This window comes from Scyliorhinus torazame, chromosome 12 (assembly GCF_047496885.1).
Source record: "Scyliorhinus torazame isolate Kashiwa2021f chromosome 12, sScyTor2.1, whole genome shotgun sequence".
Lineage (NCBI taxonomy): Eukaryota > Metazoa > Chordata > Chondrichthyes > Carcharhiniformes > Scyliorhinidae > Scyliorhinus > Scyliorhinus torazame.
This window is the reverse complement of record NC_092718.1, coordinates 206,422,089-206,446,523: the sequence shown is the minus strand read 5'-3', so window position 1 is coordinate 206,446,523 and position 24,435 is coordinate 206,422,089. Positions and strand designations below refer to the sequence as shown.

Sequence of the window (24,435 nt, the reverse complement as noted above, 5' to 3'; positions counted from 1 at the left end):
CTCCTGGAACTCCCTCTCCCCCACTGCCCCAAGGCCTTGAAACGATGCCTGGGATTTTTCTCGTATTATGCCCAGTGGGTCCCTAATTATGTGGACAAGGCCCGCCCACTCATCAAGTCCACAGTTTTTCCCCTTACGGCTGAGGCCCGCCAGGCCTTCAACCACATCAAGGCGGACATCACCAAGGCCACGATGCACGCGGTTGACGAGTCCCTCCCCTTTCAGGTGGAGAGCGATGCATCAGATGTGGCTCTGGCCGCACCCTCAACCAGGCGGGCAGACCCGTGGCCTTCTTTTCCCGCACCCTCCATGCCGCCAAAATTCAGCACTTCTCTGTCGAAAAGGAGGCCCAAACCATTGTGGAAGCTGTGCGACATTGGAGGCATTACCTGGCCGGCAGGAGATTCACTCACCTCACTGACCAACGGTCGGTTGCCTTCATGTAAAATAATACACAGCGGGGCAAGATCAAAAATGACAAGATCTTGAGGTGGAGGATCGAGCTCTCCACCTATAATTATGAGATCTTGTATCGCCCGGGGAAGCTCATCGAGCCCCCTGATGTCCTATCTCGCGGTACATGTGCCAGCGCTCAAGTGGACCGACTCCAGGCCCTCCACTATGACCTCTGCCACCTGGGGGGTCACCAGGTTCTTCTATTTTGTCAAGGCCCGCAACCTGCCCTCCATTGAGGAGGTCAGGACCGTCACCAGAGACTGCGCATAGTGCAAGCCGCACTTCTACCGGCCAGATAGAGCGGACCTGGTGAAGGCCTCCCACCCCTTTGAATGCCTCAGCATGGACTTCAAAGGGCCCCTCCCCTCCACCGACCGCAACGTTTACTTCCTCAACGTAATTGACGAGTACTCCCGGTTCCCTTTCGCCATCCCGTGCCCCGACATGACTTCTGCCACGGTAATCAAATCCCTGCACAGCATCTTCACTCTGTTCAGTTTCCCCACCTACATCCACAGCGATCGGGAATCCTCGTTCATGAGCAATGAGCTGCGTCAGTTCCTGCTCAGCAAGGGCATCACCTCGAGCAGGACGACCAGCTGCAACCCCCGGGGAAACGGGCAGATAGAGAGGGAGAACGGGACGGTCTGGAAGGCCATCCTGCTGGCCCTGCGGTCCAAAAATCTCCTGGTCTCCCGCTGGCAGGAGGTCCTCCCCGACGCGCTCCACTCCATCCAGTCGCTCCTTTGCACCGCCACTAATGAGACCCCTCACGAACATGTGTTTGCCTTCCCCAGGAAGTCCACCTCCGGGGTCTCGCTCCCAACATGGCTGACAGTTCCTGGACCCGTCCTCCTCTGGAAGCCTGTGCGGAGCCATAAATCGGACGCCTTGGTTGAGAAAATCCACATCCTACATGTAAACCCGCAGTACACCTACGTGGCACACCCACGACCCCCGACCTGAAACCCCCCCCCCCGGTTGCCTCATGCACCCCTGCGCCAACCACCCTCCCACCAGCGAACCTCACCGCAGCCCCCACCCCAGCGGGATCCGTCTTCCCACTGGATTCACTCAGGGGTGACAAAGACGAGGACAACACGCTCCCGGAGTCGCAGGTGACCACGTCGGCGCCCACATCACCACCAGCACTGAGGCGATCGCGGCGGAGGGTCAAAGCCCCCAACAGACTTAATTTGTAATGTTTTTGTCACCCCTGCTGGACTTTTTTTTAACAGGGGGTGAATGTGGTAGACACCACTAGTGGTATATTGTATGTATTACGGCACTGCCCATATATTACAGGTACGACGGTAAATCCCTGCCTGCTGGCTCCGCCCAGCAGGCGGCGTATAAAAGTGTATGCTCTCCTGCGCTGCTTCCATTCTGGTTCCAGCTGCGGGAGGCACAACATCTTGTGCAATAAAGCCTCGATTGTTTCACCATTCTCGTCTCGTGGTAATTGATGGTACGTCACGTGGGATCTCTGTTCGGACCTCTCAGGGGCTTCAGTAGTGCTGTCGCTGTCGCTAGCAGCCGAATCAAGCGTCAGGGTGAAATTTGATTCTGGCGGTGTGGTCAAGGCCATGTCTGTGGACGTGCTGCTGTTGCTGGGGGAATAGGAACTCGGGTTGTCAGTGGGCGGGTCCTCATTGTCTGCCATCGCCAATGAGAGGTGGTGCGAATGGCTGCAATGCATTCCATAAACCTCAGCTGATTTACATGGAACCATCATGATTTTCCGTTTGGAAAAGTGATTTTATAAACCGAAGGACTTACTTTGTCTGAAATTGAATAGGGTCCTGCAAATTTAGGGGAGAGGAATGAGCTGGGGTTGTATAAGGTGATCATTACTTGCTGTCTGACCGTATACTCTGTCGGGTGTACTGTTTTATCAAAGCAGGCCTTACTCTGCTTTCGTTTAGCGCCTAGTCGAATAGCTGCAGCGAGCTGTGCTGCTTTAATATTCTCTACCATATGCTGGACTGCTTTCTCATGCGTCAGGGCGGTGATTGCGGGGCTGGCCTAATCAAGTCCGAATAAGTATTCGGTACCCTTCATGGATCGTCCGGTCATGAGGGTATGGGGGGTATATCCTGTTGAGCTTGACACTGTGTTCCTAATAAACATCAGTGCGAATGGGAGCACCGTGTCCCATGTTGTTTTGTGCTGCTGCACCATTTTCCTAAGGGTGGCCTTTATCGTCCGATTCATGCGCTCCACAATACCGCTGGACTGCGGGTGATAGGCAATGTGGAACTTCTGTTTAATTCCAAATATCGTCATTACATTTTTCATGACCCTTCCCGTAAAGTGGGAACCTTGGTCTGACTCAATACTACTGGGGAGTCTCCATCTTGTAAAAATCTGTTCTGTTAAGATCTTTGCGGTGGCCTTGGCTGTGTTCAGGGCGCGTTTCAATGCATCCACGGCATCCGTGTGCTGTGGAAGCCATTTCCATGGTGCCCGCTTCTTTAGTAGCTCAGAAAGTGTGGCTGCTTTTGTGGCGAATCCGTCTATATGGTTCCGACAATATCCAACCAGTCCTAAAAATGACCAGAGTGCTGTAACGTTTTGGGGCAAGGGCAAATTTACAATGGAATCAATGCGTTTGAGTTCTATTTCACGCTTCCCATTTGTGATGGCTGTACCTAAATATGTGATCTTTTCCTGAAATATTTGGGCTTTCGTGGGGTTAATTTTGCATCCAATCGTTATAAGGAGTTCTAAGGCGCTGGTTTAGCACACTGGGCTAAATCGCTGGCTTTTAAAGCAGACCAAGCAGGCCAGCAGCACGGTTCGATTCCCGTACCAGCCTCCCCGAACCGGCGCCGGAATGTGGCGACTAGGGGCTTTTCACAGTAACTTCATTGAAGCCTACTTGTGACAATAAGCGATTTCCATTTCATTTTTTCATTTTCATAATTCAGAAAGAAGCGAGATGTGCTCTTCCTTGGTGTCAGTCTGTAGGAGCAAGTCGTCCACATACTGAACAAGGCATTCAGGGCGGGAAAATTTAGATAATTGCCAATTGTCTATGAAAAATGGAGGGGGAGTTGTGGAAGGCGCGTTCACGTGTACTGCTGTCCCTGGAAGGTAAACGCAAATTTATACTGGCATGCTTTGTCTAGTGGTATGGACCAAAAGCCATTACTGATGTCTAATCCAAAAAAAATTTCGACTGGAGTCCCTGTCTCAACATGGTCTTGGGACTTGTGGCAATGGTGGGGACTGCTAGGGGTGGCACTTTATTCAATTCTCTGTAGTCGATGGTCAGTCGCCATGAACGGGTTTTCTTACTGGCCAAATCGGGGCATTATTTGTTGATGCAACGGGTTGAATCATGCCTTGATTCAATAAACTTTGAATTACCTTGGCTATCTCTTCCTCGGCTTGCTGGCGGAAGCCGTACTGTTTCTGGGGCTTGGGATCGGGACCTGTAATGTTTACTATACCTGGGATTTTGCCGCAGTCATGCTTGTGCTGGGCAAATGCTGTCTTATGTCTTTTCAAGACCTCTCTAACCGCTTTGTCTGTGGTAATGGTTTGTGGATCAAACCAGTACTCTCCTACTGAGCTGATTCTATGGGCATAATCTCCTACTGTGAGCGTGGCAGGGGCTTGCGCTGCTCTAGCCATTTTCCATATGCATCGGTTGACTGGGCCGAATGAAAGATTGTGTGCGTTCATGAAATCGATGCCTAGGATGTGTTCTGCTGCCTGGGGCAAGTCTACTAAAACAACCAAATGTTTTGTCCAAATATTACCGAGCTGTACGTCCACAGGGGCTGTGATGTGTCCCTGCTGGAGGTGACCTGTAAAGCCACTAAGGGTAATGGTATCCGTAGTGGGCCATATCTCTTCCTGGAACATGATGGAGGAGTTTAACGTGGTTCGGGACCCTCCTGTGTCCCAAAGGAATTCTACGGGGTGTCCCTGGACTGTGCCTGCAACGACTGGTCTTCTGGACTTATCCCAAAGGGCATCGCAGACCCAAGTTGGGGAGCCCGAACACCGTCAATCAGTGCCACTCGTGGCCGAATTATCTGGTTGGGCGCTAACGCTGTGAATGGGTCGGGTATTGTTTCTGGGGGGTGGGGGGGGGGGGGGGGCGTTTGGGTGCTGATTCCTTTGCTGCTTCGGGGGGGCATTGCATTCTCGGGCGTAATGGCCTTCGTGTCATCAATTATAGCATTCCTTGTCTTGGGGTGTTGCGCTGTACCTCTGTCTTCATTTACCCATGTGGGGTCTTGGTGTGCTCTTACTGGACTCATTGTGGCCTCTACTCTCATGCTCTGTCTTTTTCTGAACAGACTGTTCCCAAGCTCTGGACAATCGTTTCAGAACCTACACTTCATTGTGTGCTGGGTCTGAGGGGTCATAACAGGCGCATGCCTTCTGTCCTGCCTCTGTGGCATGAGACACTAACGTACGGGTCCATTTGGCCGTATTGTCTGCTGATAAATGGGCGCGGGCTAACTCACCAAATACCGCAATAAAATTGATCCAAAAGCATCCAGCAAACGCTGTTGGATGCTCTCACTTTCTTTGCCTGCACCGGTTGAGTCCCTCTACTGGGTCTCTTCTGTTATATCCTATGGCATCTAAAATGGCCATTTTCATTTCGTGGAGGCTACCTCCTCCTACATTTTGTGGGTCGGGAAGGGCTGAACTAACTGAGGGGTCCAAGCACATAACTATGATCTTGACCTGCTCCAGCTCGTCTAAACCATACATGAGGGTTTGTTGTTTCACTAACTCGAAAAAGTGATGTGGGTCCAATGTGGGGTGGAAAGTATCTATCTTTTTGCGGGCATCTCGCAACTGGGTGATCGATAATGGGGTGGTGTACACGAAATCGGGTTGGCCTTCCGTGGTAACCCTGCGCTGCGTGGTAATGGGGTTCATTGGGTTGGGTGCTGCCTGTGCAGTCGGTGGTGCGGGTGCTTTTCTTTTCAGGGCCTGGGGGGCTCTATTTTGATTCTCGGTCTCACTTACGTATCGTTGGGCCGTTTCACTGAATTCCTGCGAATCGGGGCTGTCTTCCTGGTCTAGCTGTGGGCCAAAGGTGTCTCTAAACCCATTTTGAACTGATAGAAGGGATTGCAACCTTGTAATTTGCTGCCTGCATTTGGTATGGTCCAGCGAACTCAGTCTCTGTTCCGTGGTGGAACTATGGAGTGCTTGGAGGGCTGCCTTTAGGTCCTCGCACTGTTTCTTTAGCTGCTGCATCTGATTCTCTGTCTTTTCTCTTACCAGTACAGCACGCTGTGTGTCCTGGTAGGCCTTACCATATTGGATTTGGAAGCTGCGAAGGTGGGCGAGACAGGATTGATGTGCCCTCTTGACATCATCCATTTCCTTGTCCTTCGCTGCTAACTGCTCCCGGAGCTGTACATTTAATTTCTCGTATTCACTTAAATCTCCCTCTCTACTTTTCTCCTTCTCCTCTAGCTGCTTGCGGAGCGTCCTCACGACCTCCTCTGTGCCTCGCAATTGTGCCAGACAGGACACGATTGCCATCGGCTTACGAACCTTAGTCACACTTTTCTTATGGATCTTGGTCAGGCTGTCCCACCAAGTCTGTCCTATGCTGCCAGGACCTGTCTCTTCATTCGCGCAAAACTCAGACCATAGGGGCCATCCTTTCCCCTTTAGGTACTTCCTGATCTCTTCTTCCCGTACGGGACACTGTTCTGATCTGTTGATCGTTGCGACCTCGGGCGCTTGTGGATGCTTAAGGCGTCCCATTGCCTTCATGGCCATCCCTACAAATACTTCTGTCTCTTACCAGAAATTTGGAACAAGGGGGAATAAAGCGGTGGTGCAAACACGGGTACGGCTCAAGCTATTTTCCGGTTTACGCAACTCCCGAAAGTTTCACGCAACAAAATCTATCGAGTTTACCTTATATCCCTTTGTTAGTACGCATGTAAATCGCACACTTCCGAATTCTGGAGGTTTGATCGACACTGGTTTCGCTTGTGGTTTCTCTTACTTTGCCAATTTGGATTCTAATTCAAATGGTTTTGTGGGTTCTCTCGGAGTGACACGGTCACTTCTGGGTCGAGTCCCGTCAGATGTCACCAATAACTGTTGCTGGTTTCTTTAACTACTTGGTTTTCTGTGACTCTGGTCCAATTAGGGCAATCAGTGAATTTGCCTTTCTTTCTATGCTATCTATGTCCGAATGCTTAGAGTCGCCAGGTATCGAATGATACCACCACAAGTTTCAACCGGCTATCGATCAAAGAGCCAAACACCAGTTAGTTAGTTCAAGGTCAAGGATACTTTATTTACACACAATTAGTCATGCAACATAAACACTACTAGTTAACTACACCTATCAACTAGACAACCTGTACTTAACTTCGGGCACCCGGCTTAGGTCAGAAAACAGTGGCCGCTGTACAATTCTGGATCTCTCAGGTTCAAAGGAGTAGCTGCTGCTCAGCTGGGCTCATCCATCTGGTAGCGGGAGCTGAACTTGGACTCACTTCTGGTGTTGCTACGATTGGCGATGACTGTGACCGGGGTACCAAGGCCAAAAGAGAGTGAACATATGGCGAACTCTTCTTCTTATATTCAAGGGGTTTTCGCGCTCTTTTGGGCGGTCCTTCGATTTGGGCCTTACTAATTGGGTGATCCCTCTGTTCGATTCCTTAGCCAATAAGTGGGCGGGGATCTGGATGGCTGGGCGTGTCCCAAGCGGTCACTGACCCCGTTGTTTGCGTTTCCCTTGAACAGGGAGTGGCGCCGAAATGTCTGGGACTGTCCCGGTTGCTTGAGTACCAGTCCTTTGTTTTGGGGAAGACAGGCCATCAAATGCTAATCGGCCTGATTAACATGCTAATGGGATGGAGTTTCGATACCATCTGGACTTTTGCTGACAAATATGCATTTCAGGCTCTGAGCCTGCCTGATTATTGGCTTGTCCATTTTACCCGCCAGTCTTTGCGAGTTCCTCTGCACCTAGTTGAAAGTTGCCATCCCAGATGGCTACAGTACTCCCCAAAGATATTAAGGAAAACACTTCAGCAACCCTTCCTGGGTAAGTGAATCAAGAATCTCCATTATGAGACTTAAATTTAGACATTCCCTGCAAATCATAATGGAGAAACTTGCTCTTTGGATCATAAACGTCTTCCCATTTTCAATGTAATGTGACATGGAATGACATGGTTCTAGCTCACAATGATGATTCCTACCTTTTAGAATTCCAAGATTCAGCAGTGGCTTCCCAGGGTGACCATAGATTCTTTGATATTAAATGCAGCACACCTAGTTACCAAATTGAATGAGGTTGCTGCAAAATAAGTTAAATGAAACATATGAATGTAGGATATCAACTTGCCACTCTGAACTGGGAGAGTTTGGGAAAAATAAGAGAAACAAATGAAGATTTAACTCTGTGAATATGATTACAATTTAGAAGAATAATCAATATACTGTAATAAATTACATTAGAAATGCTAAATCCTGTCCTGAAAATTTGAGTAGGAGGCTAATTTTAGAATCTCTTCTGTTATATGGTATAACAGAAATGATCCTTCACCAAGGTGTCTTGCACCAACATGATAGCTTCCTTCCAATAGAACTCTAGCCTGTTCAGAATTGAGCAACTTAACATCCACCATGACAGTCAGGTATGGTAACCTGAGTGTGAAAAGCAAAAGTAAACTGGCCTGAATTTGTCAACACTGCAGGTAAAATCATTGGTAGACAGCAGACACAGCTTGATAACTTACTTAATACAGCAGTTACGAGGAAAGATTAGACCATTATCAGTGATCCTCTCACTCTTTTATATTCTCAATTTGAACGGCTCCCTTCGGGCTGGTGCTTCAGAATGCCGATTGTCGGGAAAAATCTGCTCCCAGTGCGATAAACGTACTAAATAACATGTAAACTCAACCCATTGTTTTTTATTTATTCAACTGTAGGTAAGTGCTTTAATAGCAGAGTGCAATGTGTTATGTTTGTATGGCATGGATGTATGTTATTCACTATTTTTAAACCAATGACTATGATTACATGATTTATTGGAGGTGAAGCTAAAGACAAATTTCCACTTTGCATGGACAATAAAGTTCTAATATTATTAATTCAGCTCACATTCTTTGTCCTAAAAATATTTCCTGCAAAGGTTAACTTCTTTTTAATGGTGGCACCTTTATAATATTTGAGCGCTAATGATTTTTTTGGAAGAATTATTTCCTTAATGGCTCTTCACTGAACTTGCTATGTTAACATAACTAATAATGTGGCTATCTTTTGGAAGAAGGTAGCTCACTTAATAGTTAAGGTAACTGTCTATGATACTCTAGTTCTAATTTAGTAGCTTAAGCAACACCCATAGATTTTCAGCAAGTTAAACATCAATAGGCTTCCTATTCAATGGTTTGATTCACTTTGACAAAGGGTTGCATGCATAAGTAACACTTATATTTTTCTGTCAACTCACTGACTTGGGAAATAACAGATTTCTTGTAGATTTAATATGTAGTCTGTCTCATTATTGTGTTGATCATTTTCAAAAGCCAAGTTTCTATCCTGAAATTATAGGTGCCACATCTTCAAAACCATTTTGTGCATTTCTTCAATAAATTGACAATTTTTAAATTCAGACCTACTTTTCCTCCCTTTTCAAAACTTAAGACCATGATGGGTCATTATCTCGTCTCCAAACTGAAGGAAAATGATACTGATCTGGAGATCTCTTCAGTGGTTTATCCCTCTTTGAAATCTTAAAGCCTATCTCCACCCTCTGAGCAAATCACTTGGTATAATCAGATCCACACATTCCTCTCTGCAATTAGGATGTACATTACGCTAAATGCCACCTTTCAAACTTCTCACATTTAGCAGATGCTTCATTCAAATGTTTTGTTGCCAAATTATCTTTGTGGTGTGTGTTCAGTTCTTAACCTCAGTGCTACCCTCTGAGCTTGGAAATGTTAATTTAGAAAGTACAATTTACAGCATTATTCCAAGTTCGAGCTTAAACTGCAAGCTGTTGCAGATTTCACTTTCCATTTTTATAAGTATGGGCAGACATTATATCATATTGCACCCACTGCCTGACTCCAACTTAAAATCTAAAAATTTATATCAAGGCATCTTTGAGAGAATGTTCTCATGTATACATTTTCAAATCCTGTATTATATTTAATAATAGTCTTTGAAAGTTGGAAATGGGATGATGGTACACATTTAAAATTCAACAATTTGGCACAATAATTTTGGATGGCTGGGTGCCTTTTCAAAAATCTACAAAGCTAATATTCACTGATTACCTCCCCCCAGCGTTCTATTCCAGCTATGCACATCAATGTTCGATTAGTGTAGGTGTCTTCATGATCAAATGATTGGTCATTAATGTTTAATTTATGTGGGACAAAGTAGTGATTAAAGGTGAAAAAACATAACTGGTCTCCAAGTACATATCAACACCTTGCCCTTTTAAAAGAAGGAAAGCAAATTTAAATTAGGTAGGAACCTCTTTAAAAACAAAACTTTCGGGAATCAGTTATCACTTATCATTAGGAGCTGCTGTACAAAAGAAAAGGCGATGTGGTGGCACGGTGGTTAGCACTGCTGCCTCACAGCACCAGGGACCTGGGTTCGATTCTGGCCTCTGTCTGTGTGAAGTTTGTACGTTCTCCCTGTGTCTGCGTGGGTTTCCTCCTACAGTCCAAAGATGTGCAAGTTAGGTGGATTGGCAATGCTGAATTGCCCCTTAATGTCTAGGGATGCGCAGATTCGGAGTGTAAATGGGTAGAGTGCTCATTTGAAGGGTCGGTGCAGACTCGATGGGCCGAATGGCCTCCTTCTGCACTGTAGGGATTCTATATCATCATTCTATGAAAAGACAATTTAGTAGAAAAGACAAAGTACACTTGTGCAACATAATGTTTTCAGATGTTTCCATAGTGTTTTACACTCAAAGGTGGGAAGGGTGTGGGGGTGGTGGCAAACAAGTTTTGGTGGAGGAAAAGGAACCACATAGCTGTGCATCATTTTTATCATGACTATGTTGAATTCAAATGACATGAGGGTATTGCTTTGTACATTTTTTTAAAGGGGTGGAAAAAGGTGTCAAACATTTTTCATTGGCTATGTTGCCTTTTATGAGCTGACAATTAGTAACCCTACCACATTGATCATCTTTCTTATTTATTATGAATGCAAGGCATTATTTACTGAAGAATTATATTTCCATGTCTTCAAACCAGATCATGAGGTAATCCATTTTCTATTTCTATAAAATCTCATTGTATGAAAAAGTGAATTTTGCAGCTATTACAAAAGCATATTATTATAGTAACTGAACAGTTTTTACCACTTTTTTGAAAAAATCTTTGTTTTTACCACCTTTTTCAAAATACAAATCTTTTTGAATGTGTATTTATTGAAAGTTTCCATGCCACTTAGTATCAGGCATAATTTGGATTGCAGCTGAATTCTTGTCTTCAACATTACATAGCAATTTCTTCAGTGATGAGGCTATAAAGTGGTAATGTCTGGATTCTAATCCTTTTTTAAAAACCATAATTATGACGATATATTCCAAACTTTCCCTGGTAACTGTGTATCATACACTCAAGATTGTGACGCAGTTCCTTTTATGGCATGAAATTAGGTGTAATCCTTTTAATTTGACACTTTTTGGTCCACTCTCAAATGTGGTGATTAGTACAACTCACAGAAGAAAAAAAACACGGTGATGTTGACACGGCTGTCATTTTACACAAAGGCAATTCAAACACTATAAATGTGCATTTCTGCCCATCTATATCCTGACCCACTTTCCCCAGACCCTATATATGGTACAGTACCAGGTGCAATAGGCAGCTGACCTAGATATGGGGCAAAGTAGGACTATCTACTCATCTGATGTCTCTTTTTTTTGATGTAGAAAATGGGCTACAAAAAACGTCCAGGTTCAACTTTCGGTTGACTGAGAAATTACGAGATACAGCATTGTTCCAGGTTAGATCTTTGCAGTTTTCATGAGCTTGCTGTAAAGATTGGACATGGTTAGTGAGGTGAGCTGAAGGTAATCTACCTGCACAGGTGCGTTTATTAGATTACTTGATCGAGACGATATAAAAACTGTGCTTTCAGAAATTAACTTTTTTAAAAAAGTAAATGGTTTTTAAGATCCCGCAAGGAGGAAAGCACGATGAGATGGATGCCTTCTGTGGTGATTCCCTCAATTTGCCAGTTGGGGGGTCCCAGTCCACACAGGAGCAGTTGACCTCTTTCTGGCACTGCCGGGGGTGTTTGTGGGAGAAGATCTGGATCACGTGCCCTTTTGTGCTCCCTCAACCGAACTTGCCGCTCTCCATCCGGCCCGAGCCCCCGCGACCCGCCCCTTGCGGCACGCTCGGCACCTGGGGGGCGCAGGTGCGTGGAGCGGCGTGCATCCCGATTGGACGGAGGGCATGCCAATCAAGCCCGGGGTGGGCGGGAACTGTCAGCGGAGGGGGCTGGACCGGCCCCGTTTGTCGACCATCGGGTTCGGATGCGCGCGGCCGGGCTGCCGAGCGAGAGGGGCGGGACTATCGGGCTTTCCAGGGTTCCGCGTTGAGTTTCTCTCCCTCCTTTGGTGGCGTTTTTTTTGGGGGGGGGAGGGGAACGGGGGGGGTGGGGTGAGAGAAGAAGAAAATATGTTTTCGAAAATATAAAATTAGGTTTTAAATTTGCTTTTGGCGATGGGAAACTGACGGAGTTTCCCGTCAGAGGGGGGGGGGGGGGAAACAAAAATATGTACGAAGTGGAAGCCAAAGTCTTTTGAAGAATTTTTCTCTTCGCCCCGAGGAGTTAAACCGCCGGATTATTGAATTTCCTGAGGAAAACCGGGTGTGGAATTTGCTGGAAGATGGTTTAGGAAGGACGGAGCGAGGAGAGTGCGGCCGAGGCGGAGCTCGAGCGGCGAGGCGGCGGCGGCCGGTGGAGCGCGGGCTGGGCGCGCGGCGCGGCCGTTGGTCATGGCGCTGTGCGGCACCACGGCGGCGGCGGGCCAGCAGCGCCAGAGCGTGGCCAAGCTGATGGCTTATAACGGCGCCGGGGCCGCCCATCACCATCACCACCACCACCATCACCATCACAACAACCACCATCACCACGGCAGCAGCAACCATCACCAACAGCCGCCTCACCACCCGCCGCCTCCTCACCATCACCACCACCATCTTCACCCTGGTGCTGTTACTGCCGGCGGCGCCGCCGCCGCTGCTGCTGGTGGTGGTGGTGGAGGAGGAGGCGGCGGCATCGGCACGGCGGTACACCCGGTCCAGCATCACCATCATCCCGCCGTCGTCGTCGTCGCCGCCGCCCCCCCCAGCTCGGCCGCCGTCTCGTCCTCCTCGTCTTCGTCGTCGTCCTCGTCCGCCGTCGCCGCGGCGGCGGCGGCGGCAGCAGCGGCGGCGACGACGGCGATGCTGAACCCGGGCCAGGCGCCGTACTTCCCGTCCCCGGCGCCGGCCGCCGCCTCGGTGCAGATTCACGCCGCGGCCGCCGCCAAGGCGCATCAGCTGGACATCGAGCCGGACAGACCCATCGGATACGGAGCCTTCGGAGTTGTCTGGTAGGTCCCCGAGCAAGTGTCCGCGGAAAAGTGTGGGCGAGAGTCCGAACAGGTTGCAAACTGCGATATCAATTTTTAAACAATCTTTATTGTCATAAGTAGGCTTCCATTAACACTGCAATGAAATTACTGAGAGAAGCCATCGCTTTTTAAAAATATAATATATTAATAGCCATAATATTTCCCATTAACTTTGTGCGGTTCAGGTGTCTTCTCAAAATGTGCTGACACTGCTGCACTTGCCGGGAGTTTGCAAATGTTTTGTTTGCCTCCAATGTGCCTTTTGTGGGTGAGGTGAGCTGAACATCTAACACAGGAAACGAATTGTAACGTCCGGAATCTAAATCTTTTTTAAAGTGGCTTTGCTTGGCGGGTGGCGGAAATTAGCCATCGTTAGTTTGTTGCATTTTCGCACGACACTGGAAGTTGGTGCTCTTGTCACGACACTAATGAGGGAGGAGAAAGAAACGCTGGGTGAGATTTCTTCCTGCCTTTTCAGGTCAACTTATCACCGGGCATATATTTTTTATTTTTGTGTCGCCTGAAATGAAGGGAAACTGACTGTTCCAAAAGTAAAAGTTCGCATTCTGTTCTAAATGTAAAATAATGCGAGCGTTTGGGCGCATGTACACCTTTAACAGCAATACAATCTTGCTTCCTCTTGCTGTGCTGTATACTGCCAAAAACCGAGATCAGATTTAACCCTCTAATAAAAGCCAGAAAATGCCGGATAAACTTCGGTCTGGCGGTATCTGCGGAGGGAGACACACACATATGGTCGTATCGACTCGAAACGTTAATTCTGTGCCTCCCCCCACGGATGTTGCCAGACCTGCTGAGTTTATCCAATATTTTCTGTTATTCTATCGTACCTCCTGTTTTGAAGAACCGGAGTATGAAGAACGATGGGTTACCTGAAATTGGTTTTGAAATTTTGATAGTTTTGTTTTAAATTATGCAATATTTTACGATTAACTTTGTTGCAGTGTTAATTAAAGCCTACTTGTGTCACTAATAAATATTATTATTACTTGTACGCAAAAGTGGAGGTAGCAGCACTTGGTTGTTTTAAAGGACTTCATTTTTTTAGTGGTCTCAAATTATTGAAGATTATAATACAATTTAGTGCACAACAATTGGTAGTTGCATAGTTAGCTTTCAAGGACCAGATCTGTCATTTTGCATGTGACTGCAACTGGGTTTACTTTATAACTGAAGGTGAAATAACTAGTGGCCTGATTTCTCCCCCCCCCCCCCCTCCTTCAATGACCATCCCAATGAATATTCTTCATGCTTTCTAGTCTTCTCTATATATTGTCACTGAGTTTCTAGAATTTCAAAAAGTTGGCATAGAATGGAAGATTATTTTTATATTTGTTTTTTTTATAATGGTGGCTATGCTTGATCCAGATAGTTAGCAAGTTCACGAGGAGTGGCACTAACTGACGCTCATGCAGCTTGGGATAAAACCTATAGGGGTGTTAAAATGCAGTAATTTGGTTGAGTGGTTCTGATGGCACAAATTGTCAGCTGTTGTATATTATGAATATAAATAGATTTCTGTACCTGGAATGATGCTTGAGTTCTTGTCCCTTTTTTATATGCCCACTACATAATCTTACTGTATTGAACACAACTAAGTGATCTGGGTGAAAGGATAATAGTTATGATTATGGAACTCTTTTGGTGTTTGTTTACTAGGAAATTTGCATTATGTTTGTATAAAGAGTAAAAGCTGGGGTTGGCTTTGCTAGAAAGCTCTGTAAATTCCTTGATTTAATATTGTAGATATTTATAACCCAAATTGGTCAAATGTTAAACTCCTGACTAATTCGTAATTTATTGCAGTTTTGGGAATTGGATGTAAGATTGTGAGGATGGGTTGCATTTATAAAAAATTTTAATGTGGATGAAAAATAATTTCCTGGATTAGTAGAATCTATTCCCAATGAATGAAAAGATGGCAGAACAAGTTCAAGGTGCGAAATGGCCTGTGTTCGTAAGATGCAAATACATTGGATCAAAAGCCTTTTGCATTTTATTTAAACAAAACTGGAAAACTATAGCAGAGTAGAAATGCAAAAGAAACAGAATAGAGAAAATGTTTTGGAAAAATAGGGGAGGGCTAGGAAGCTTCTAAATGCATAGTATGGGTGCATATTAAACAATGAATTGCAGATTTTTAAATGAAAGATCAAGTGCTGTAACTGAGTTGTGAATGTGAAATATTTCACCTTGTACAGATATTGAACTTGAACGCTCAATGTAGAATCCTATTTTTTCAATTCGGAGATGCCATTTAAAATAAAATATTTTTTGATTATTTTCAATGTGCTTTTAAAAAAAATGTAAAGTGCCCAATTATTATTTTTTCCAATAAAGGGACAATTTACCACCTACCTGCACATCTTGGGTTGTGGGGGTGAAACCCACGCAGACACGGTGAGAATGCGCAAACACGTACACTGACCCGGGATCAAACCCAGGTCCTCAGCGCCATAGGCAGCAGCGCTAACCACTGCGCCACCGTGCCACCCTTTTTCAGTGTGCTTTTGATGGCATAATATTTTGGAATTAAGTTCTTCACATCTTCATATTTAAGGCTCACTGATCGAGAGTCAATATAAAGTAAAATTAGACTTTCTTGCATCCAGTGGCAACAGTTTTGCTTTGCTTAATTCATAAAAATATTAAACTTATGTTTGGGTGGACCTCCTGGCTTGAATGGTCGTATTATTTGTGATACTAAACTATTAAACTGCAGGAAGTCTTGAGTTAACTAATCTCAGCTGAGACAAATGTTGCACATTTAGTGTTGTAATCTTGATCATTAATCTTGCTGGAAACTACTTGTGTTAACTTTGAGCAACAATAGATTGTATTATCCCCATCTTTAAATGTCTGTATTTTTGGTCTCTAATTCAGTGACATAGTAATGAATTGGGAACTGTGATGACCCAGCATAAATCAGTCTATTCAGCAAAAGTATAAAGTAAAATTAGAGAACAGAAATCTGATGTTACAGCACAGAAATGGACTATTTAACCTTCCTTCACGTTCATTTTAATGTAATATTTTTCCATATTCTCCAGCTTCAAGTAGCTATCTATAGACTCTACAAATGTTTGGCAGAGAATTTCATTCTGAACACCCCATGAAGGAATTTTTTTCTAATCTTCCCTTTTAATTATTTTTGTGATAATTAGATTGATGTGTCTCGTTTTTGTTTCATTGAATAATGGGAATTACTTATCACTATTTCATCATTATCATTTGTAATTGTCAACATTTATCTTGGGTCATGGTTTTAACCTCTCTCGGCGAGTTAAAACCCTTCTGCATAACTGATCTATTCCTGTGAATCTATGGTGTATGTTTTTCTAGTCCTATTTAGATTCACATGTACCCAAATCTTTCATAGTAGATCCAAATGTATTGTAAGACTTCCAAGTTCAACATTGCTTCTTTGGTTTTGTATTCTACTTCTAGATGTATGACTAATTGTTTATTTTTTTGTGGTCTTGTACCTTTGCTCTGTCTTTAATGACTTTTGCATCTGTCCATCAACAATTCTCTGCTTCCCTGCTTGTTCACTTCAGGTGCATTTCTTTTCCCTATTCTTTCTAAACATGCTGAGTGTTAGCTTGGTTCAGTGTTGGCACTCTGTCTCAGTCTCTACTCGAGGACGGAAGCTAAGCATGTAAGTGAGGCTGACATCCTTGTGAAGTACTGAGTGGCATATTGTTGGCAGTTCTGTTTTTCAGTTGAAACTGTAAACTGATCGTGTTCAAGTAGATCTAATAGATCCCATGTGCAACTTGAAGAGGACTTTGGCAGATATTTAACACGTAACCAACAGCAAAGCAAATGAACTGATTTGTGTAGTAGTTATTTGTGAGAATTGTTGTATGCTTTGGGTGCTACAGTTATCTATAAAAAGTCTACCATTGAATAAATGGTTTGAGGTTGCGGCCAACGCTATAATGCATACTTTTAAATGTATGATCGTTGACTTTCTGGCTGCTCTCTCGCTCCGTTTGCTTTAGCTACTTTTCACACAAAGGGTTAATATGCAAAATAATGGCTCATCGAATTGGAGGTGATATATTAGCATGGATGGAGGATTAGGTAACAGACAGGAAGTAGAGTCAGCTGTCATTGTGGAATGCCAGTAGGATTAGTGCTGGGGCCTTTGATATCTGCAATCCATATCGCACTTGGTCTTTTCATCCAAGTCAGTAACGTATTTAAGTTTGCTGACTATGCAAATCTAGGTAGGACTGTAAACGGAATGGAAAAACTGCAGAGAGATAATGACAGGTGGGTGAGTTGGGCAGATTGGTTGCAGATGGAGTATAATATGGGGAAGCGAGTAGAAAACTAGAATATATATTAGAAGGTGTGAAATTTCTAAATATTTTTTCTTTGTGAGAAACTTGCTTTTTGGCTAAGACCAAGTGTGAGATCAGGTGCAATATCTGTTCTTGTCAGCTTGGATCTTGTATGTCCCCTTCAAAGGGACCATGAATTGGATTCCATTTGAATTTTTTTGGAGCAAGCAAGGAGATAGATTAAGAGCCTGCCCTGTCCACTCTGCATCATAATGGATAAAGAAATTGAAAAGTGCTTGGTGTCTCTTATGCAGGTGGATCAAAAAATTGTTTCACCTATCTTTTCACAAATGTTACCTATTGTACATTTGCAATATGCCTGAAGGATTCTTAATACAGTTTCTGGTTCTGAAATGTTATCTTAATCAATCAAGTTGTTGCCAACTTGGAAATTGCTAGAAACTTTTAAAACTCCTTACACCTAGGTTTCTTATTGAAAGTATCAGGTCATGTTGAAAGAAGACTGAGGATGCATCGGATGGAGCGGAAAACTGCAGGGGACGGGCACAATGGAAATGTGGAGCTTGTTCAAGCAACAGCTACTGCGTGTCCTTGATAAGTATGTACCTGTCAGGCAGGGAGGAAGTGGTCGAGCAAGGGAACCGTGGTTTACTAAGGCAGTCGAAACACTTGTCAAGAGGAAGAAGGAGGCTTATGTAAAGATGAGGCATGAAGGTTCAGTTAGGGCGCTCGAGAGTTACAAGTTAGCTAGGAAGCACGTAAAGAGAGAGCTAAGAAGAGCCAAGAGGGGACATGAGAAGCGTTTGGCAGGTAGGATCAAGGATAACCCTAAAGCTTTCTATAGATATGTCAGGAATAAAAGAATGACTAGGGTAAGAGTAGGGCCAGTCAAGGACAGTAGTGGGAAGTTGTGCTTGGAGTCCGAGGACATAGGAGAGGTGCTAAATGAATATTTTTCGTCAGTATTCACACAGGAAAAAGACATTGTTGTCGAGGAGAATACGGAGATTCAGGCTACTAGACTAGACGGGCTTGAGGTTCATAAGGAGGAGGTGTTAACAATTCTGGAAAGTGTGAAAATAGATAAGTCCCCTGGGCCGGATGGGATTTATCCTAGGAGTCTCTGGGAAGCTAGGGAGGAGATTGCTGAGCCTTTGGCTTTGATCTTTAAGTCATCTCTGTCTACAGGAATAGTGATAGCAAATGTTGTCCCCTTGTTCAAGAAGGGGAGTACAGACAACCCCGGTAACTATAGACCACGGAGCCTTACTTCTGTTGTGGGCAAAATCTTGGAAAGGTTTATAAGAGATAGGGTGTATAATCATCTGGAAAGGAATAATTTGATTAGAGATAGTCAACACGGTTTTGTCAAGGGTAGGTCGTGCCTCACAAACCTTATTGAGTTCTTTGAGAAGGTGACCAAACAGGTGGATGAGGGTAAAGCAGTTGATGTGGTGTATATGGATTTCAGTAAAGCGTTTAATAAGGTTCCCCACGGTAGGCTACTGCAGAAAATACGGAAGCATGGGATTCAGGGAGATTTAGCAGTTTGGATCAGAAATTGGCTAGCTAGAAGAAGACAAAGGGTGGTGGTTGATGGGAAGTGTTCTGACTGGAGTCCAGTTGCTAGTGGTGTACCACAAGGATCTGTTTTGGGGCCACTGCTCTTTGTCATTTTTATAAATGACCTGGAGGAGGGCATAGAAGGATGGGTGAGTAAATTTGCAGATGACACTAAAGTTGGTGGAGTTGTGGACAGTGCGGAAGGATGTTACAAGTTACAGAGGGACATAGATAAGCTGCAGCGCTGGGCTGAGAGGTGGCAAATGGAGTTTAATGCAGAAAAGTGTGAGGTGATTCATTTTGGAAGGAATAACAGGAAGACAGAGTACTGGGCCAATGGTAAGATTCTTGGCAGTGTGGATGAGCAGAGAGATCTCGGTGTCCATGTACATAGATCTCTGAAAGTTGCCACTCAGGTTGAGAGGGTTGTTAAGAAGGCGTACGGTGTGTTAGCTTTTATTGGTAGAGGGAGTGAGTTTCGGAGCCATAAGGTCATGTTGCAGCTGTACAAAACTCTAGTGTGGCCGCATTTGGAGTATTGCGTGCCACTCTGGTCACCGCATTATTGGAAGGATGTGGAAGCATTGGAAAGGGTGCAGAGGAGATTTACCAGAATGTTGCCTGGTATGGAGGGAAGATCTTATGAGGAAAGGCTGAGGGACCTGAGGCTGTTTTCGTTAGAGAGAAGAAAGTTAAGAGGTGACTTAATTGAGGCATACAAGATGATCAGAGGATTGGATAGGGTGGACAGTGAGAGCCTTTTTCCTCAGATGGTGATGTCTAGCACGAGGGGACATAGCTTTAAATTGAGGGGAGATAGATATAAGACAGATGTCAGAGGTAGGTTCTTTACTCAGAGAGTAGTAAGGGCGTGGAATGCCCTGCCTGCAACAGTAGTGGACTCGCCAACACTAAGGGCATTCAAATGGTCATTGGATAGATATATGGACGATAAGGTGTAGATGGGATTTAGAGTGGTTTCACAGGTCGGCGCAACATCGAGGGCCGAAGGGCCTGCACTGCGCTGTTATGTTCTATAAATACTTGTAAATCATTCTGATACCTTTTCTTACTAATATGGGCGGCATGGTGGCTCAGTGATTAGCACTGCTGCCTCACAGCGCCAGAGACCGGGGTTCGTTCCGATCTTGGGTGACTGTGTGGAATTTGCACGTTTTACAGGTGCTCTGGTTTCCCCCCGCAGTCCAAAGATGTGCAGGTTAGGTGCATTGGCCAAGCTAAATTGCCCCTCGGGTTATGGGGAAAGGGCCTGCGGAGGGCACTCCTTCGGAGGGTCGGTGCAGACGCGATGGTCCAAATGGCCTCCTTTGCTACTGTAGGGATTCTGGGTAGAACAGATGTATAAAGTAATTCAGTGAATTTTAGTTCATGAATAATGTCTATACCAAATGCACACTTATTAACAGTTTGCGTATGTCTTGTATTAAATGCTCAGACTTCTAATTTCCACCCCCTTTGATTTAGATTAATTTGGTGTAAAGTCCAGGCAGATTATTCCATACATGAAAAACATAGGACATATGATAAATACACGATGTAAAGACATTGAAGCCTACGGAGTATAGTGCTACAACAGTAGAGAAGATGCATAGATAGATCAGTCCATAAGGGAGCCATTCAGGAGTCTGGTATGTTCATGACTCTCTGTACTTTATTATGGTTTTTGGCCGAGCCGTTGCTGTACCAAGCTGTGATGCAGACAGATAGGATGCTTTCTATGGTGCATCTGTAAAAAGAAAAATTGGTAATAATCCATGTGGACATGCCAAATCTCCTTAGTCTCCTGAGGACGTATAGGCGTTGTTGTGCTTTCTTGGTCGCAGCATCTATATGGGTGGACCAGGTCGATTGCTGATGTTTACACCTAGGAATTTGAAGCTGTCAACCATCTCCACCACGGCACCATTGATGCGGACAGGGACGTGTGCGACACTTTGTTTCCTGAAGTCGATGACCAGCTCCTCCATTTTGCTGGTATTGAGGGAGGGATCGTTGTTGTTGCACCATGCCACTAGGTTCTCTATCTTCCACCTGTACTCTGACTCATCGTTGTTTGAGATCTGACCCACTACGGTCGTGTCATCAGCAAACTTGTTGATGGAGTTGCAGCCGAATTTGGCGTATAAGGAGTATAGTCGGGTCTAAGTATGCAGCCATGTGGGGCCCCGATATTAAGGACTATCGTGGAGGAAGTGTTGTTGTTTATCTTTACTGATTGTGGTCTATAGATCAGGAAGTTGAGGATCCAATTGCAGAGGGAGGAGCCAAGTCCCTAGGTTTTGGAGTATGGATATGAGCTTGGCTGGGAATATGGTGTTGAAGGCAGAGCCAGTAAATGAATAGGCGGTTGACGTAGGAGTCCTTGTTGTCGAGATGCTCCAGGGATGAGTGGAGGGCTAGGGAGATGGCGTCTGCTGCGGACTGGTTGTGGCGGTGTGCGAATTGCAGTGGATCAAAGCAGTCTAAGTATGGAGTTGATGTGTCTCGTGACCAACCTCTCGCTCTTCATATTGATGTTAGGGCCACAGGATGAACGGTAGTTGCTGAGGCACAGTTTTACATATTTTATTGCAGCGTAATTTGGATGTATGGTTTCCAGATTACATCACTGTCCTGTAGCCTCAATGCTCAAGTAATGCATGTTTTATATATAACACAACATGTGGATTAAAGGCATGTATGTATACATTCTTTGAACATGATTCTGATTTATCTTTGTATTTTGGACATATTCAGATTATGAATGTTAATGTGAAGGCAATTGTTCCAATGATATCAGGCACTTCAGTTTTATGCATCTTAACTGAAAATTACCATTTCCTAATGCCTCCGTTGTATAATTTGTTTTTATATTGCCTACAGTTTGACAAAAATGAATAGACTCATTATCAAATATTTCTCATCCAGTAATTTACAAAAGGCATTACTCAAAGAATCAGAAGTTTTCTTAGTTACTGTTTAGAATGACCTTGCTTTACGTTTGTCAACCAGTATCCTTAACATTGAAAAGACTCCTCTGGCATTATTGCATTTAATAGTGAAGAATAAGAAATGTTGAACTAAATTTGCATGCTTAATCCAGAAAAGGATAAAATAGGCTTTTTTAAAAAATCAGCTGCAAGTGCAAACATTATTTGGGTATTATTGTATCAATAAGTGTTTTATATATATATATATATATATATATATATATAACCTGTATTGTAGCTGTGTGAGATCCAAAAGTAACTGTAGACTTTGTATTTATCATGCCATTGCTGTGAAGCAGCAATCAACAAAGTAAACAGGCGCTGAGCTGCATTATCTTCAGTTGAGGATACATGAGGCTGGCATACTTGATCTGTGCAGTGCTTTGATTTGGTCCTGAAGCTCCACATTGCTTTGTAGGTGTGTGATGAAAAATTAATATGCAAGCTCCAGAAGTGATGCATGGAAGCATCGTGAACCTTCGCCCTACCCCAATGCAGTCAAGGATTAGGTTATGGAGGAATTTAAAATACGCACACTCTAATCTTTGAAAGGAAATGCATATGAGCGGATAGAAGCGCAAATGTTAACGATGGATTGAATAGTTGATCTCGAGCATTGTAAACTACCAGGCATAAACTTGTCTTTAATAGTTTGTACTCAACTGATGTCAAATTCAAGTGGTGGTTAAATTTTTGATAGTGGGGTGTTCGCCTTTGGCCTTAACTTTCCACTTTGCCTTATTCGAAGCTACTTCTGATATTCAGAATGAAAGCACAATGGTTTGCTGAGAGCCAGTGTAGTACTTTGTCACTTTTGATAAAATATATTATTTAAAAACGTTGTTCTTTTGAGGTTTTAATTTACATGTAAAATAAAATGTTAGCAGGCAGACTCTGCTCCTGGTCCTTTTAAAGCAACAGGCTAAATAATCTCAAAAAATAACAAAGGATTGATAACATTTTCCAGTATTTACAAAAAGCAGAATTAACGCTACAAGAATTCAGAAATAGTCAAAATATACATTCAAACTTCAATTAGTATTTTTTCCAACCTTGTACGAGTATCTATTCTTGTGTGATATACCAAGAGATTTTTTTTTTTATTCGTTGCAACGTACAGTACACACAGTTCGGCTTTGCAGAAATTCCGATGCGAGTTTTATTTAAACAAATGTTCCTATATTTGGGGCAGCACGGTAGCACAGTGATTAGCACTGTGGCTTCACAGCGCCAGGGCCCCAGGTTCGATTCCCGGCTGGGTCACTGTGTGCAGAATCTGCATGTTCTCCCCTGTCTGCGTGGGTTTCCTCCAGGTGCTCCGGTTTCCTCCCACTAGTCCTGAAAGACGTGCTATTAGGTAATTTGGGCATTCTGAATTTTCCCTGTGTACCCGAACAGGCGCTGGAATGTGGCGACTTGGGGCTTTTCACAGTAACTTCATTGCAATGTAAGTCTACTTGTGATAATAAATAATCCTGAAATTATAGTTTTTAATAGTTTGCCTCAATTTTAGCAGATTTTCATTGAAATAGGTGATCATCTAGCTTGATATAAGCTTTATTTCAAGAATAAGATACAGATAAAATAAAAGCAAAGGCTTTTATTTGTATTGTCTTTGTTTTCTTGCTTCAAATGTTTGGGTGCAATAACTGAAGTAAGTGATTTACAAATGACTAATTTCTGCTTGATAAAAATTTTAAGGAAGTCTACCAAAAATGGAGAAAATGTAACTATGTTAAGCACAAACATTCTCTAGAATCATAGCAGTTTAGATGTTGGGTTTTACTTTGCCAAGGACATATTTTAATATGTTGAAATACATATGTTTGATGTTTGAAGGGCTTTTCTTCTGACAGGAAGGTTTAGAACTAGGGGGCATAATCTCAGGAAAGGATCAATATAAGATTGAGATCAAGAATTATTTCACTCCGGGTTGTGAATCTTTGCAGTTCTGTACTCTTGAAGGCTGTGGGTGCTCAGTCATTTAGTATAATCATGTCTGAGAGATTTTGGGATATAGAGAGATTCAAGGGATTTAGGAGTTGGGTAGAAAAGTGGAGCTATGGTTGAAGATGAGCCATGTTCTAACTGAATGGTAGCACAAACTTGAACCAGATGGTCTCAACACTTCGGCGCGTCAATTGACCATAAAATGTTGTGTGCAAAGTACTGTGCTTTTGGTTTTGCTTACCCTGCAATCTTTTTTTCTGAGACTAGTAATCTGGCTTGACATTTTAGTGCAATAGTGGTATTGACAGTCGTGTTGGACATGATTTCTGCACCCCTATCCCCTCATTGTGTATTTGAATGGAATCATTTGAATAAAGGCATAGGAGTTATCCTGTCATGATTAACACCTATCCCTCAAAAAACACCAGGAGAATCATAACTGGTCATTTTATTTTGGTGCAATTTGTAGGATCTTGTGTGCAAATTGACTATGGGGCATGCCTAATTTCAAAAATAACTTATTGGTTATAAA

General features: G+C 44.0%; 1 protein-coding gene across 9 annotated transcripts in view; it reads left to right on the top strand.

Moving 5' to 3' along the window:
• Window positions 1-12,112: 12,112 nt before the first annotated feature.
• Window positions 12,113-24,435, top strand: part of nlk2 (nemo-like kinase, type 2) — a 204,689-nt gene continuing 192,366 nt past the window's right edge. For 2 of the 9 annotated variants that reach the window (XM_072469778.1, XM_072469779.1), the window contains exon 1: window positions 12,114-13,048. In XM_072469778.1, the coding sequence (XP_072325879.1) occupies window positions 12,450-13,048 (599 nt within the window). In that variant the 5' untranslated portion in view covers window positions 12,114-12,449. Of the gene's footprint in view, window positions 13,049-24,435 lie in introns of all 9 variants that reach the window. The other 7 variants (XM_072469772.1, XM_072469771.1, XM_072469777.1 and 4 more) reach the window with 6 other exon arrangements.